The 17,723-nt window shown below is 40.6% G+C and overlaps 1 protein-coding gene across 4 annotated transcripts in view; it reads left to right on the top strand.

Moving 5' to 3' along the window:
* kmt2ba (lysine (K)-specific methyltransferase 2Ba) overlaps positions 1-15,893 on the top strand; it is a 28,661-nt gene extending 12,768 nt beyond the window's left edge. For all 4 annotated transcript variants that reach the window (XM_026299597.1, XM_026299599.1, XM_026299598.1 and 1 more), the window contains 26 exons: positions 322-435; positions 638-784; positions 1,094-1,186; positions 1,316-1,433; positions 1,633-1,746; positions 2,353-2,543; positions 2,737-2,835; positions 3,027-3,137; positions 3,350-3,426; positions 4,367-4,539; positions 4,743-4,828; positions 5,087-5,221; positions 5,401-5,559; positions 5,719-5,836; positions 5,962-6,040; positions 6,174-6,334; positions 6,613-6,774; positions 8,641-10,969; positions 11,217-11,336; positions 11,658-11,776; positions 12,112-12,237; positions 12,539-12,791; positions 12,960-13,070; positions 13,175-13,258; positions 13,353-13,482; positions 14,082-15,893. In XM_026299597.1, the coding sequence (XP_026155382.1) occupies positions 322-435; positions 638-784; positions 1,094-1,186; positions 1,316-1,433; positions 1,633-1,746; positions 2,353-2,543; positions 2,737-2,835; positions 3,027-3,137; positions 3,350-3,426; positions 4,367-4,539; positions 4,743-4,828; positions 5,087-5,221; positions 5,401-5,559; positions 5,719-5,836; positions 5,962-6,040; positions 6,174-6,334; positions 6,613-6,774; positions 8,641-10,969; positions 11,217-11,336; positions 11,658-11,776; positions 12,112-12,237; positions 12,539-12,791; positions 12,960-13,070; positions 13,175-13,258; positions 13,353-13,482; positions 14,082-14,357 (5,685 nt within the window). In that variant the 3' untranslated portion in view covers positions 14,358-15,893. The remainder of the gene's footprint in view (positions 1-321; positions 436-637; positions 785-1,093; positions 1,187-1,315; positions 1,434-1,632; positions 1,747-2,352; positions 2,544-2,736; positions 2,836-3,026; positions 3,138-3,349; positions 3,427-4,366; positions 4,540-4,742; positions 4,829-5,086; positions 5,222-5,400; positions 5,560-5,718; positions 5,837-5,961; positions 6,041-6,173; positions 6,335-6,612; positions 6,775-8,640; positions 10,970-11,216; positions 11,337-11,657; positions 11,777-12,111; positions 12,238-12,538; positions 12,792-12,959; positions 13,071-13,174; positions 13,259-13,352; positions 13,483-14,081) is intronic.
* Positions 15,894-17,723: the final 1,830 nt, after the last annotated feature.

Below are 17,723 nucleotides of genomic sequence, written 5' to 3'. Positions count from 1 at the left end.
TCAAGGTATCCTTTTATATTACCACTTAGAGGAGTGTATTTGAACTTGACTATATATTTCTTATCAGGATATACACATTCTCTCTAACGATATTAGTTCAGAAACTCTACAACGCAATCATTAAACATTAAAAAAAAGATGCTTATCGGTTATGAGTGTTTCCTCCAGCTCTAAATATATGTTGAGAGGTACAGCTATGCTACTAGGGCTTGCTATGGGATGATTATGAAGTTTGAGTCAAGTTAAATTTGTTGTGCATCCTCAATCATGTAGACTGATCCCATTCCTCATACTGTTTGTTTTTTTTATCGTGTCTACCAGGAGGAAGGTGCAGTCCAAAATGTATGGCTGATGGGTGGCCTCAGTGTCCTCACATCTGTCCCTACAACCCCACAGCCAGTCTGCCTGCTCTGCGCCAGTAAGGGTCGATATGAGGTATGTTGGCTCTTTTTAAGAGCCCAAACATTCAGGCCTGCTATGATGGTGTTTTGAAAAATTGCTGCTGTTTTCTGTTCAGATTTTACACTACTCCAGTCTTTAAGCCCACACTCCCAACCGCCATGTTTGGTGCTCTGGAGCACCAGTAATAGCACTCTTTTAGCTAAACAGGCTTCCTTTTATCTCTCACTTCCACCAGATGATATTCTGCCAGATCTGCTGTGAACCTTTCCACAGTTTCTGCCTCTCACTTGAGGAGCGGCCCCAGGCGGAGTACAAAGAGAACTGGTGCTGCAGACGCTGCAAATTCTGTCACGTGTGTGGCCGTAGAAACAAGAGCACTAAGGTATGCAAACTAGCATTACACTCAAAGCTTGTACTCTTCTCTAGTTCATTATGAAACACAAGTCTTCTAAGTCATCATTTTGGTTTGTTTTTGCCATAAACAAACATAGACAGATATAGACAGAGGTGTAAAATACAGGTTTTCATATTAGAGTTTTTGTGACAGTTTTTAGAAATCTTAGGTTTTCTTATGTTATGAAAGTGCAGAGTGCAGAGGGAATCACTGGGAGAGAGGGTTAGGGCCATGCTTTACTTTACACCTTATTCATGTACTTTGTTCTGTGTTTTTTGTTTGTTTTTTCCATTATAGCCTGTCTTGCAGTGCCGGAGATGTCAAACCTCCTACCATCCTTCCTGCTTGGGACCAACATACCCCAAACCTATGAACTGTGGCATGCCCTGGGTAATTGCTAATGTGAAATTATAGTTTGTCCAAAAATGAACTCATGCTGTGTTTATAAGGTTTTGGTCAGTGGAAAAACAATCTTATAACATCATATACGTGCTCTTTTCTGATGTTGTGTTTGTATAGGTGTGCATGACCTGCATTCGGTGTAAAAGCTGCGGTGTGACTCCTGGAAAGACCTGGGACATGGCCTGGAACCACGAACAGGATCTCTGTCCTGATTGCACTTCACTCCATAATAAAGGTGGGACATCTGAGAGACACCGTTGTTTTTTGCAGGCAGTCCATCCATATTTATGACTGTTCAGGAAATACATAGTTCACTGGTTATAAACCTCCCACACTGTCTATAGATAAATAGTTAATCAACCAATCCAGTGTTTTTATTTTAATAGAACAAATGCATTGCACTAATATATAATGTGGCTCTGTATTTACATCAGGTAATTTCTGCACTGTGTGCTACAAGTGCTATGAGGAGAGCAACCACCACACAGAGATGATTCAGTGCTCAGAGTGCCGCCACTGGAATCATTATAAATGTGAAGGATTTTCAGGTGAGTAACATCAGTTTATCATCATTGGCCATGTAACAGTTAAATTAGGATGACACGACTACATTTTTACTACTACTACAAGGAAGTAAACACTTGTTTAACATGTCTAATTAATTGTGATTAGATTCTTTATACATATAAAATATATACACATACAAACGTGTTGTACGTAGAATTATTGCAGATCTGATACTGTTATATACACATTGTGCGCCGTAATGTATAAAATATCAATATGTATTAGTGACTTACGGTGGCCGACAAGGGGGGGGGGGCTCTGTAAAAGTTCTTTGTTCATAGCACCCCTGAGTTCGGGGTCCCCCTATCGGCCTGGCGCACTTCCGTTGTGTTCTCTCTTTTGCAGCGCGTTTCTCTTTTGCAGCGCGTTTCCCTTTTGCAGTGCTTCTCTTTTGCAGCGCGTTTCTCTTTTGCAGCGCGTTTGCCCTTGTCGGCCACTGTAGTAACTGGATAATTTATTGCTTTTGTAAATCCCATTGCTTGTTACATTTTGCTATGAACGTGCCTACAATACCCTTAGTACGTGTCATGTCTGATTTACAAACTAAACTCTTACTTACACCATTCATGTTTTCCACGGTAATGCAGAGGAACTGTTTGGGTTGCTGTCAAATCAACCAGAAGAGATGGTTTTCACCTGTTCACCATGCAGCCAGCACCGAACTCAACACAGCAGCTTGAAGGATAAGCTGCAGAGCAGGCTGATGGCCAGACTGGGGGAGGTGCTCGCCGACCTCCTTTCTAGCACGACCACTTGGCACCTCCTGATCTGTAAAGCAGTAAGAACTACACACAGGACTTTAAGAGATAATATCCTTCCCCAGGACTATATTTTACTTTAAAAGTAGTAAAGAAAAAATAAGTTATCATTTTATCCCTATAATTCTAACCTCTTCTGCCAGGATTCTGTTATGTTCATCTAGATGTAATTGTCCAAATCATGACAAATATGGCTAAATGTTTGCATTTCAGTGTCAGGAAACAAGCTCAGGATCTGTCAGGGAACAGCGATCAGTCTGTGATCTACAAGCCATGGAGAAGAAGTTTAAAGGAGGCGGTTACACTTCAATTGTAAGAATTTATGTTAATATTATTCTCTGTTAATTATGGGAAACAGTGACCGTGTTCAATAAAATAATAAAAATAGTAATCAAATACAATCTAATTATTATTGTCTTTTTAGTTCATTTATTTTTCTGAAGCCCACTATTGTTAGATATTCTTAACTGAATCTCTTTCTTTTTTTGTTTTTGCTTACACAGAAAGCTTTCCATGTCGATGTTGTCTCTGTGATGAGGAAGTGGCTGCAGGAGGAGGAGATTGTCCCTGAGGATCAGAGAGCGACCAGTCAAGCTAGGGTGCACTATGTCAAAGTAAGCTTTCCTCCCCTCCCAGATCTCCCACAGTTTATTTTTAGAGACCATGTTTTGATGTTCACTTCCTCTGGTTTATTAGGATGTGGAGATGAGTCACTAGATGAATAGACTATAAAGAGACTACAATTTTGTCTTCTATGTCCAAGAATAGACACTGTCCTTCACCTTAGTTTGACCTTGATCTTACTTATGTTTTGTATTTCTGACAGTTGATGGAGCAGGTTTTCAGCTGGTTGCCTTCACACAGTCTAAAAAAGTGGAGCTCATTCTCAGAGGAATTCCCAAGGTAACCTTATTACTGCCACCATTCTTCAATATACTTTCAAAAAAGCAACTTTATTTTACCTATAAATAGAAATGTATATTTGCACATGTTATTCCTTGATTGAAAATGATATAAGGAATCTCTTGAAACATCAAAAGGATTAGAAGGGGTACAGTCACTTAACATAAGAAGAAAGATATGCTGAAATAAAACTGCAATGATCAGCCCTGCTGATGAGATTAGTGCTCTTGTGCAAAAAACTGGAAACAATTGTTTGACTCTTTCTATGTGAAATTACCAACAGAACTTATTCAGGAGGTCAAATCCCATGTTCACAAGTTCTGTGACTTGGAAAATACGGATTTCAGTAAAAGTGAATATGAATTTGTGTGCCCATTTTGCTTTCACACAGTGTAAGTCATTCAGCTGTTCCCACACAAGCCAACATACGTGATCACCTAATGCACCAGTCATGCCATTAACCTAAAACGTTGCCCTTGTGGAACGACTTATGTTGGCAAAACAGCAAGACCTTTGCATGTTTCATAACACCAGACATAGTAGACACGGTAACATTGGGATGAACATTGAGCATTGCTCAACCCCATTGCTGTTCAAATCAAGCAGGTGGCCCATAATTGGTGGATTTTGACATAAAACCAAATATATATATATATATATATATATATATATATATATATATATATATATATATATATATATTTTCCTTCAGCTTTATTAGCGAAAATGTAAACTACATTATTCCCTCACTATATACACATTCATTCTTCCCTCATTATGCATGTGTAAGCTTTACTAAATAGTTTAACATTTAGGTGAGTGTTCAGTCAGTGAAACAATTTAAATAACTTGTACATAATAAAAGTGTCCCTCAGAACCGTTGTCTCAATATGTCTTCTCTGGGGCTCTTCTCTGACTGTTTGTACCCTTCACTCTATAGCGGCATGCTGCCTGAGGCAGTCCTACCACCATCTAAGGAGCACAGCTATGCACAATGGCTGGAGAGGACATACCAGTCTAAGGAGTCCAGGGGCCCACCGGCAGGGAAAACTGAACCTCTGCTATCTATACAGCAGTCTGGTAGATTGCACAGGCTCCCGCTGAATTCACGTGGTATGGAAACAGTTCTGTATCATGAGTGTTAAGGAATATGATCATAGTCAGAACTTGGGGGCATACATCTGCAGTTAATTTCTAACAGGAAGTGATCACACCTGTACATGTTTTGAATGAGCATGAAAATGAATATGCTATGTTTTACTAATTTGCTGTCTCAAATTTAAAGCATATGTTAATTTGGAACTCCCTCTTCATAGGTGTAAAAAATGATCTGGAAACTACCCAGACTGAAGATGTGAGGCAGTGTGCTTTGTGCCAACAATATGGAGACTCTGCTCCAAGTGTGAGTTTAGTTGGCTTACTGGGTTTTACTACAGGATCTATAACTAATACATTTTAGCATTATCAATCTAAGGATTGTTTTCTTGATTCATCAATAGTATAACATGCCCACCAACATTTGCCTTACTCAGAGATGATTTTGCACTTTATTTTTTATTTTATTAAATAAAATATAATGTAAGTCAAGGAAAACCAGAAGACGCTTGCATATTGTGTCCATGTTTTCCATTGCTTGTATTTGTGTATTTTTACCTGATAGGATGCAGGACGACTGTTGTATTTGGGACAGAATGAGTGGGCACACGTAAACTGCTGCCTTTGGTCAGCAGAAGTGTATGAGGAGAATAGTGCTCTTTTGCAAGTGCACAGTGCTGTCTCAAGAGGGCGCCACCTGGTAAGATATTATTAAGGAAAAAATTACTGATTTTGTTAGCAAATGTTTCTCTGTCTCATTGTTAGAGAATTGCAGTTGGGTCAAGGTGCATGATTCTGTGATAAACCTGTTTGAAAAAGGATTGATATAATTATGAAATTGGTTAAACTGATACACTGTTGTCGTCCTTCATTCTCCAGCGTTGTGATCGCTGTGGACAGTCAGGAGCCACGGTGGGCTGCTGTCTTGCCACCTGCCAGGGTAATTTTCACTTCATGTGTGCTCGTGCCCAGAACTGTGTGTTTCAGAAGGACAGGAAGATGTACTGCTGCAACCACAGGGATCTTGTTAGTGCAAAGGTACAGGAACAATTTTCCCCAAAGCTTCTATTTTTTGTTGTATAATAGTTTAAAAAAAAAAACAAACAAACTATAGAGGCATTACTCTTTTCATTTACTCACTCACACCGATGGTTTTCTGTACAGTGTATTGATTTATGATCTGCCATACTCTTCCAGGTGGTGTCTGGGAAAGGATTTGAAGTCTCTCGGCGGGTGTATGTAGACTTTGAGGGGATCAATTTCAGGAGAAAGTTCCTCACAGGCCTTGAGCCAGAGTCCATAAACCTGACCATAGGTAGGAATATCTGCTTGTTATCTGTTGGTGGTTTGAGTCACTTGACTGAGATATTGCTGCTGTATATCACTCTGAACTCAGCATACTGGGCCCCATAATTTATTTTTCTTTCCTAACTCCGCCAGGCTCTCTGCAGATTCAAAAACTTGGTGTGTTGTCAGAGTTGTCGTCTAATGGCAGGATGCTATATCCTGTCGGCTACCAGTAAGTGTTCATTATCATCATACAAGTACTTTAGGAGTGGCTAAAAGCAATTGTTGATTGTGTATATAATGCTGATGAAGCATGCAAAACAACTTTGTTATATGAATATATTTTGCTTCCCTTCTTTCTCTAGATGTTCTCGCTTGTACTGGAGTACTGTGGACCCCCGCAGGCGCTGTAAGTACACCTGTAAGGTAACAGAAGTCAGCACACCCCTCCCTGGTGAGGAGCAAGATCCCAGTTGGGATCAAGAAGAGAACCACACCATTGTCCACAGTCCAAACCACCACAGAGGTGAGCAGGCCCTTAAAGATTACTCTAATACAAAAACAGCTTTAATTAGAAAGGACCTGAAAACCAAGACAAAGGCTGTAAGAAGCTAAAATGCTCTGTAGAGTTGAGTGAGTTGGCTGATAATTCTTTTGGTTTCTCACTACAAGTGGTGCATTACACATAGCGATTTTTGATGGATTTTTGATCATATATTAATTAGAGTAGTTTTAAATAATACGTTTGATATTACATGACCCATTACATTGTGGCTAGACTTTGCTTTACTTTGCTTTTGACAGACGTGGAGTCCCCAGATCATTTAAGCTCCTCATCCAGCCCAGTAAAGTCTACTACTCCATCACCCAACTCTAAACAGCACAATACACCTGGATCCAAAAGTCCTGGTTACACACAGACCAGAAGACCGGCAGGAGGATCTTCTCGACCTCTGCCATCTCCAGGTATCTAGAATTTCAGAGGAAAATTAGATTTTTATTATTTTTGATTAAATGTATTTTCCCTGTATTTTTTTTTAAATCCTATAAGTCGCTCAGAGAAAGGATCTTATTGTTGCCTGTGGTTACGTGCCAAACAGATGTTCAGAGTATCCAGTGTCCTTGGAAACTGGGTGGGATCTTTGAAAGGGCTCCAACTGGGGACTCCATGGTTCTTTAGGATTTCAGTGCTCACATGTGGAAAGATGGAAAAAACTGGAGATAAGTGTAACTGGAAGGAATGGCATGTCTGTTGTGGTGTTTTTGTTTGTTGGACTTCTGTGCTGGTCATGGACTGGATATAACAAACATCATGTTCAAATATGAGTTGATCCTCAACTGTATTTGGTACCAGAACACCTTATGTCTAAGGTCAAAGATTGACTTTGTGGTCGTATCTTCAGATATGCGGCCGTATGTTTTGGTTACTGAGGTGAAGAGAGGAGCAGAACTGTCAACTGATCACCACCTGCTGGTAAGGTGGATCAGATTGTGGGTGAGACTGCCAGGCAAATCTGTTAAAACCAAACATGTAGTGAGGGTGGGCTGGGAACATCTGGTTGAAACCACTTTCTATGAGGTCTTTAACTCCCACCTCTATAAGAATTTCCTGTGCATCCCATTGGGAGCTTGCAGACATGAAATCCTTCTGGACTATGTTCAAATCTTCTTTTCTTGAAGTGGCTATTTGGAGTTGTGGTTAGGTGGATGGTGTTTGTTTTGGCAACCGGAACACAGTGCTGGACATTAGTACAAAATGAGGCTGTCAGGCTGAAGGAGGAGGCTTTTTGAGCATTGTTGTCAATGGTTCCTGGGCTCTGATGAAGATTGGTACCGGTGGTTCAGAAGGACTGCAGCTGCACTAGTTATGGATGGATAAACGTGGAAGTGGAAGGAGGCTCAATACAGTTCTGGCAAACCGTCAGATGACTGAGGAAGGAAAGCAGTTCAGTAGTGGATGACAACTGCTGGCTCGAACTGGGGATCTGGACAGGTGTAAGGAATAGTTGAGAACCTTCTGCACCCAAATAACATGTCCACTTAGGAGGGGAGAAAGTCTGAAGACTCAGGTGGAAGTTCCTCTGCAGCAAGGCGCAACATGTGCAGGAGATTTGCCCTAAGAAGGTTATGGACATTAGTTTGTTGTTTTGCCTGCCATGTTTCTTGTCAACTAGCCTGATCTGCCAGTCCCAATGTTTAAAAAGGGGAGTCAGGGGAGTGAGCCAGTTTTCAGAGTATCACACTACTCAGCATCCCTGGGAAAGCTTATACCAGGGTGCTCAAACTTAAGGTTGAACTGATTTTTAAACCTCGGGCTCTTCATTTTTTCAAGACCCCTGTAGAGGTCGTGGGAGTTTTCCCATCCAGCGTACATGTTTGTTTAGAGTTGGAGAACTATGATTGTGTCCTGCAGGGGGTTTTGTGGGGGGTTCAGCAGTTTGTTTATTTTTGTTTTTCAATATTACATGTCAAGTTAGAGTGGTGGAGTTAAGTTAGTTTTGTCCAAATACATCTAAAGGAAATAGTGCTCTAACTATTCCAAACCCCCATCTTTAAAATGTGTCAGAATTATTTTTTAAATGGCAATAATGGCACACATTGTACACTGAGACTGTCTCCCCTCAGACATTTGTGTAAAAAAAAAAAAACAAAAAACAGCTAGAGAAGATCAAACCCCCTTACCTTCTCAGCTGCATAACCATGTCAGTGACTGCATTGCAGTACTGCAAAAGGGAGGGAGTTTGAGATGCTGTTCATTCACCTTTAGCATATATTTTAAATAGACCCCAGAATGCATTGATCTCTGCTTTACTCTTTATTTGATGCTTTCAGGGTCCGCCCCTCCAAAATCACATCACGTCTTGACACTGAGGGACCTTGATGACACACGTCGGCCTCGTAGGGTCTCATCAAGAAGCCGCTGCAGTTCCTCACCAACAGACAGCGACCCATCTGCACCGATGACCCTCCGCTCCGGTGGCACCGTCCACTCCAGATGTGCTCTGTTTGGTTCTCCTCCAAGATCATCAAGCTTTGGACCAGCCTCGCCTCCTCTCTCACGACAAAACTCAACATCTCCTGTCTGGAGCTCTCCACCTAGATCCAGCTCAAGCATTTCCTCAGGGCTGTCACCTCGGCAGTTAGCTATGACTCACTCTCCGAGAGGGAAACATAACTTTAAAATCACAACCCCAGTCTCTGCCGAGGTTCCCCAAGACTTCTTAGCATCATCTGAGGCAGAAGATGCAGCTGTGGCCACGACCAATGGGATCTCACTGGCTCCTGATAATTTGGAAGAAGAAGTAGCCGATCTGATGGCCCAGGAGCTGCCTTACACTGTGTTTGATACTGACACAGAGGCTGTGTTTGACACTGACACAGACGCAGTGGCCTCCATGTTGAATGCTAAGCTTGAATTTGATGAGACTCTCCTCACTGAGAATGTGGTACTGCACTGTGGAGCACAAAGTGGGAGGACAGAGGTGGAAGGTAGTGTGCCAAATGTTGAAATGCAGGATGTTAGTAAGGAGAATGACTCTGAAGATGAAGACTCAAGACATTACTTAAAATTTTCACGCACAGTGGTGTGTGACGCAGCTGGTGGCTCAGACGCTGCAGGTCAGCTCCCTTCAGCTCAGTCGATCTCACAGTTAGATGGAGCAGACAGTGGATCAGAGAGTGATGAAGGCGAGCCAGTCAATGAAACAGAAAGAAAAGATGGAGAGACTAAAATTCACACCAATCATAATACACCTACTAAACAGCTGACAGTTGCTCTAAAGAGATTGGAGTCGATCTACACTGTGTCAAAGTCAACATTTGAACCAGCAAAGTCCGAGCCAGAGGTTCAGGAAAATCCTTCAGTATCTGCTCTTCTTGAGTCAGGTTCTGCACTTGATGACATGTCAGTTGAGGAGGAAGAGGTCCAGGTGAGCTCTGAAATACCAGCATCTCATAATGAGGTGTTTTTGGATTCTGCAACTGGCCATTTTATTTCTGCTGAAGATGGCTCTGTAGTGTCAGCAAAAAACAATGAAGCTGATGACAAAGATGACAGTAGCTCATCAGCCGACTCAGTTGGAGGATTCAAAGATGATTTGAATGACCCTGACTACTCCCCAGAGGCTAAAACCAAAAAATCTCCCATAACACAAATGAAAACCATATTTGTTAATACGAAACGTCCCACATCAAATCTCAAAAGCCTGTCACCAAAATCATGTATTCAACAGCAGCATAAACTCAAACTGTTGTTGCCCCCTCGGCCGGTGCAGGTTGTAAATGCTGCGTCTGTTTCCTCCACTGTCACTTCTCCCATTGTGATCAATGGCTTAAACGCTTTACCTGTTCGACCTGGTGCTACACGAGGCAAAGCCATCGCCATCCGTTTGGACAATTACAGGCCTGGAAGTCAGGCTCAGAATGAGGCTGTAGCTGCTAACTCACCCCAAGAATCAGCTCCTTCCCCTCAGGTCCTGCTGGTCAATCGTCAAGGTCACATTCTCATCAAAGACCCGAGATCTAACACTTACCAATCATTCAGTACAAATTCTCCTGCATACGGTAAAATAAGCCAGATAGCCAAGATTCTCCACAGACCTAGCACTTTGCAGCGCTCCTTCCACAATATCATAATAAAGCCTGGCTCTGACCCGTCTGCCACAAATGGCCCACCTGCCAGTAACCACACATCATCATCCGAGAGAAAAATCATTGTCAGAGTGTTGCCTTTGAAAACTAGTGGGACAACCACTCCCACTGCTTCTGTTAGTGTGCAAAGTGTTCCTGAGCCTGGTTTCACAAACATTGAAGAAAGCACAGCTCAGGCTATCATTGACAGAGCCATGGCCACTCACCGTGACATGCAAAAGACAACACCCATCATCCTGGGTAACACTCGGCAGCCAAAAGCCAGACATCAATCAGCATCCCAGTTTCAGGACACAGAAGGCTCACATCAGTCACCAGTTACAAGTTCAGAGTCAGCCAGTGGGTTCCTCCACAAACCAGATGTCAACCTGCTTCCAACAACTGCTTCGTCACGCCCCCAGGTACGCGTTAAGAGAGTGTCCTCAGTGACTGAAAAGTCTTCCAGGAAGAAATCCAAGATGGACTTTTTGAGGGATCCCTCAAGTGAGCTGAATGAAGTAAATGAAGCCAGGTACTGAAAGCTTTCTCAATGCATGTTTAGCTTAGATGTCCCTGAAGTATAGAAATGAACATGTCTGTTTAAAAAACAAAAAAACAAACAAAAAAAACAAACAAAACAATTTAGCTATGAAATGATAAATCTATTGCCTTCACAATATTATCTTAGAGCTTTGATTGAGTTATCTATGGAGCCCTGAATGTTGTATTTCAGCCAGCTTTTTTAAAAATGTCTTTAGCATTAAGTTTTCTTTCTACAGACCGAGTGGCGTAAGAATGAAAGCTCCGACAATGAAGGACGTTGTTGATCTGAACCAGAAGAACCTGTCTGAGCCTGAGCCAGTCAGGATTACTGCTCCACCACCTCCTACACCCTCCAGGTGCGTTTATTTCCAATGTATCCTCATTCAGAGCCTTTCTATCATTCTATAAATTAACAGAGGTGAACAGCAATTTTAAGTATATTTCGAAGCAATACTGTCTGTAAAATATTCTAGTTTTTATAGCAAGTAGAACTTCTTGGCAAGGCTTATTTTGGTGATTTATGAGTAAAAATTTGAGATGGTTTATAATAACTGATGATCAGAGTACCTGCTAATCCTTTAACTGAAAAATGTTCCTTTGTCAATTTGCTAATAAATAATGAAAGATGTTATTGTACTCACGTTTATTGTTAATATTTATTTGTCCTTCCTGCCCAGGCCTTCTCAGGTGGAGAGTCCCTCTAAATCCACACAGCACAACAGTCTCTGCAAGAGTAAAACACACATGTGGGTCAGTGCTCGCCATGGTGAACTCTCCGAATGGGGCCCTTATTCAGGTTCGTGACTAAGCACTAAATGTTGAATGTTAAATGATGATTTTAGTTGTTTGGCCCTCCATCACCTGTAAAACAGCAGTGGCTACTCCTCCTGGCATCCACAGGAAAAAGCTAGGCACAGCAGTTTGATTTAATGAAATGAAGAAACAATATTTTTTTTTTTTTTTTAGGATTTCCTTGTGAAATGTAACAGCTTCAGTAGGCATTCAGACCAAACCCTTTGTACTGTGATGTTTTGAGATAATAGGATGTTTGTAAATTTGACAAATTCTAATTATTCAAATCTAATTGTTTATTGGCAAATGATTTCACTGCAATGGTATTTAATCCTACAGGTTTTAGCTCAGATGAAGATGCGCCTGCACCTAAACACAAAAAGAGGACATACATGAATCAGCCTCACCTGCGCTTTGAAATCACCAGCGATGATGGTTTTAGCGTTAAAGCTAACAGCATAGAGGGTAAGAGCTGCTTTATACTTTCTTTTCCTTTTGAACTAGTTCTGAGGTTTAACAGAAGTGTTTCTTTTAGTCACAGATGAAATGTGAAACCACTTGTATACCTGAATGGAGTTTTACAAATATATAAGCCTTTGTTATTGCTCTGTCCTGTGGTTTGGATGCAGTAAATGCAGTAAACCTGCTATCCCAGGAAGATGGGGATTCACTGGTTCCAGAAATCACCAATTGAGTAAATCATAAGGGAAAAAGTTACTGTCTTTTACCAAACTCTCACATCTTCCTCCTCTCTGTCCTCCGTCAGTTGCCTGGCGTGCAGTGATCGACGGCGTCCTTGAAGCACGAGCAGGTTTCCACCTGAAGCAGCTGCCTCTGGGAGGGATGAGCGGTCCGTGGGTGCTTGGTGTCGTCCACGATGCTGTCATCTTTCTGCTGGAGCAACTGCAGGGGGCTGCAAACTGCAAACACCACCGCTTCCGCTTTCACCGCTGCGATGACATTGAAGAAGAGCTTCCCCTCAACCCAAGTGGCTGTGCCCGAGCTGAAGTCTACACACGGTACAAACACAGTCTTAGTTACTTTCTCAAAACTGTTTTTGTTTTTAATCAATCATCAATGTTAATAAGGTGTGTTTGTATGTTGTTGATTGGTGCTTTGTTTTCTTTTGCTTTTATGTGATTTGAAACACACCTCAAATGAATCAAATTTTTCTTTCCTCTCTGTAGGAAGGCAACTTTTGATATGTTCAACTTCTTGGCGTCTCAGCACAGAGTGCTCCCTGACATAATAGGCCCCTTTGATGAAGAGGAGGATGAATTCCCACTGAAATCATCCAGGTTAGGGCATTACATTTGTTTGAGGGTTTAAAGTTGCTACATAGTAGACATTTAAGTCATTCCTTGTCAGCATTAACTCCACCTTTTCTGTCTCGCTCTGACAGGAGAGCCACCAGCAGTGAGCTTCCCATGGCAATGAGATTCAGACATCTGGAGAAACTCTCCAAGGAAGCAGTAGGAGTTTATAGGTACACACAACAAAAACACCACAACATGAAATGTTCACAAAAACATGGATAATGAAATAATTTCATCCACTTCCTACTCTGCAATTGTTTTTAGATCTCAAATTCATGGGCGTGGCCTTTTCTGTAAGAGGAACATCGAGGCTGGGGAGATGGTGATAGAGTATGCCGGCACCGTCATTCGCGCTGTCCTGACCGATAAACGGGAGAAATATTATGACAGTAAGGTTAGTAAATATACTACACTACATCAACACAATCTGTAAGATTTCAGTCTTTACTTAGCGACAGCTAATGTTTCCTGCAGCTACATTAAGTGTACTTAAACAATGCATGAAGCACCACTTAATCAGCCAGTTTATCAGAAAAGTCATACTTTGCACCATGTTTAATCATTTGACCTGTCCCTGTGGTTTCATTACCTATGAAACTGATCCACAATCCAAAAATGATCATTGTTAGATGCATTTTTGATAAATGATTGCAGCTAGCATTGAAACATTGTATTGGGACACACTTCACAATACAAGCTAGCCTAAATTTCACTAGTTGAATGCTTTTAATTTGAAGCAGCAACAGTAATGAAATGGTTTTATCCTGTGACTTCTTCAATTGTAGGTAGAAAGGTAATTTGAATCTCGTGCAGTAATGGCTGGTAAAAATGAAAAATGCTATGAGAGGTAACTACAGAATGAAACTACAAGGAAAAGCTCTATAGTATCAAAAACCAGCTTTGATTTCATAAAAATCTACAACTTCATCTGTTCAATGTACCGGAAATGTGACGATATCAACCAACCACGTTCTTCAATCCCTTTCCCGTCAGGGCATTGGCTGCTACATGTTCCGCATCGACGACTTTGATGTGGTGGACGCGACGATGCAAGGCAATGCAGCCCGTTTCATCAACCACTCATGTGAACCAAACTGCTACTCCCGCGTTATCAATGTGGATGGCCGCAAGCACATCGTCATCTTCGCCCTGAGGAAGATCTACCGGGGCGAAGAGCTCACCTACGACTACAAGTTTCCCATCGAGGATGAGAACAACAAGCTGCACTGCAACTGTGGGGCAAGACGCTGTCGTCGCTTCTTGAATTAGTACATCAACACACATCCACACACCACATACCAATAGCCATCCTGTTCAATATACTTATATCCCAGGAGATGGACTGTGAAGAGATGAAGGTCACTGTGGGGACGTAGCCATATGAGTGAGGTAGCTGATGCACACAGACCTGATCTACTGAGAGTTGTCACTTTAATGAAAGCTTAATTTATGGAGTGTGGTGGGCAGATTGCATTTGTTTACTTTCTGTCCTCTGAACTGCTGTTTACTGTCACATCACCCAGATTTCAGCCATATGTCAAAGAATGTTTTTGATTTTGAGCTGCAGCGTCTGTACTCTTTGACCAACTCATCAAACACCACACTCTTTCAGGTTTTCATTGCGTTTAATACAGTGTAAAGAAGGATTCATTACTACACTGACTGTTTTTTTGTAAACACAAGATCACAGAGAAGATTAAGGTTCAGCACCTTACTCTGACATGACCTTCTCTAGCAGCACTGGTGTTGCAGCAAATGGGATAACTTTTGGTTCAGAACAAAATTAACACATTTGATTCAAAACATCCTGTGAACATCGTAGTGCAGCTACATTTTACATGGCACTCTCGGTACCACAAGTCGTGCGTGTGAGCAGGGACTGCCAATATTTTAGATGTTGGTGACATTTGCCCTGAAAGGTAGTTTTAATGTAGTTGCCCAAAACCTTTTCCCATTCAGTCAGTTGAAAGGTCCTGATTTTATCAGTAACAGCAAAGATGCTGTGGACTAAATGCTTTTATCCCACCATTAGTCTGCTCTTTATTTGTGCTGTTTGTGTTTTAAGGTCTATGAGGGAGTTTCCTTGCTGCGGGGCTCAAAATGAATATAGTGATCTTGCTCTGCACAGTCCCTTATAAATCTTTTTGTACTTTTGTATATTTGAACAATAAATGTATATTGATGAAGCTGATGGAAATAAATGTGTTTTGAGCTTTTAACTTTCTCTTTGTAGGTGAAGGCTGACTAATAGAGCTGAAATATTACTACAAATCGATCCCAGCTTAATCCCGTCTCTTCTTTTTGCTGCCTTGTTTTGCACCCTCTTTCTCTCACCGGGTCTACTACCTCAAAGTTGTTTTGAAGAAATAATTTGATTACACAAATTTGTTGCTTCTTGGTCCTTCAATCTGCATGATCATCACATATTGAGAGTATGAAAACAAACAATTACTATTAAACTCTAACTTTATGCTTTACTATTATGCCTGCAGTTAATTGTAAGAATAGGTGGCAACTGTTTTTTGTGCACATTTTTCTCCTCTGTGCACCCACACCCAGCTAATGGATGTAGATAGGATCCTAGACTTTATACTGAAGGCTGAATGCTGTGGATGTTTTGTTTTTTAGGATCAATAATTGAATTTGACATAGAAGTTTTGTTACTGGCGCACAATGGATCCTTGTCTGTACATAGTTGTATAAAGAATTTCTAAACCTGTTAAATATTTTTTTACCTCCATATTTTTTTTTTTTTGTTGTTTTTATTTATGTTCAATAAAAATTTGAAATGTTTGCTTTCCTTTTCCTGACATTTTTACCTTTCTGTATTGGTATTAAAATATTTGGATTTGTTAATTGATACATAAATGTCCATTCAGTGCGTTTTTAATGTTTAAAATGTGATATTGTCTTTTTTTTTTCTGCAGTAGTGCTTTATGATCAGTGGACAATCCAATATTATCTCATTTATTATTAAATTATGAATATTATCAATAGTAGACAAATTTGATAATCTGACTTGGGAACAAATATATTTTTAGACAAAAGCAAGTTAATTTGCTCATGCTTATATAACACAAAAAACATTTCTGCACGGATCCCTGACCTTTATTTTATGCACCCTTGAAGTTGGGGGAATCACATTTTGGAACAGTTTCTTTCAGGTTTTCCATGTATTACTGAGAAACGTCTTGAGTCTTTCCGCAGCCCACCACTCCACTGAGACCTGAGACAATGAACAGGCAGACGTAAAGTTAAAGTAAGCCACACTATTTTTGGAGAAATATCACACTGTAGGATATGTAGCGTTTGTTTCATTTCACATTAGTGTTTACATCTAAAACTGCTCTTCTGCAATTAATATGTTTTTGGAAGGTTCCACATTTGCATAAGTGCATATATAATCTTCATTGGTGTGACATTATATAATTTCTGATTACATAACTTGTCAAATGAAAGACAGTCAAATCAGAAGTGCCCTTAAGTGACCTGGTGGATTTTGTATTTTATTTTCACATCATTCAGGTCATTGCAGTTGCTTTCAGGCATATGTCCAGTACATAGTTGGTGTTTTTTTTTACTTTTCTGACCTTGAAAAACTCACAAAATGGCACAACTTGTGTATATAAAGAGTTACAGTGTGAGCTTTCTGTTAAATTCAGGCAATCATCAGCACGAAAGGCCTTTCTATTCCTGGCTTTCCCCAGAGAAGCATGTAAAATAGTAACCAAATTACCTTTTTCTCTCCCAATTTGGCAAATATGTTTTTTTAATGTAGTCCTATTTCAGGACCATGTAGTTTTACAAGTTTAACTGCTACAGTCCTCTGTATATCTCATGTAAGTCATTAAGTGTTTAGATGTTTTCTTCATATATCATGCTGTACATGATTTGCTGTTTCAGTTGCTGCATCTGAGGATGATAAGATTGTTATGAGTGTCCCAGGCACACACCAGGTGTCTCTGAATGATGGATAGCATTTCTGTGGTGGTCCCTCATCTCCAGCCAGTGGGTAGTGTCTACTGCTCGCTGCACACAGGTAGCCACTTTCTGCATAACCCTGCATGCTTTAATGAAGAATGTCACTCAAGTGTACATATTAAAAGACCACCTACAGACACCAAATTCTCTGCTTTAAATAATTTCTCACACGTTCCTACCTCAAAAGAACAAAGTAACTACAAATTATTAAAAGTATATTACTTCTTCCTCATGGGAAAGTTCAGGATCTGTGAATGAGTAAACATGTTCAATTTCAAATTACTGCAGGACACATCACTGTACATTATTTGCACTGGTAGTGTCAAAAGTTCTGATCACACCTGCTGCACCTGTTGCACATCGGATGATAATTGGCTTTTACGAATGTATGTGTGGTCTCAATTGATGATGTACCGAAAAGAGGGAAATATAATAATTCCTCATATGAAAGTTATAAGAAGTATTTCTCACCATTTTCTTTATCTTGTATATATTTTTGTGGCTCTATTGAGAGATATCTGTAGTTTGAAAAATTGACCGTGACAATGTCATTAGGGTTATTTTGGCTCAGGCATGAGACTTCAATATTTTTAACACAATGTTTGCTTTACATATTGCAGGTGTGAGTATTTAGGGGGCATGAGGGAAGTCTAA

This window comes from Mastacembelus armatus, chromosome 11, assembly GCF_900324485.2.
Source record: "Mastacembelus armatus chromosome 11, fMasArm1.2, whole genome shotgun sequence".
Taxonomy (NCBI): Eukaryota; Metazoa; Chordata; class Actinopteri; order Synbranchiformes; family Mastacembelidae; genus Mastacembelus; species Mastacembelus armatus.
This window is presented reverse-complemented; position numbering and strand designations above follow the sequence as displayed.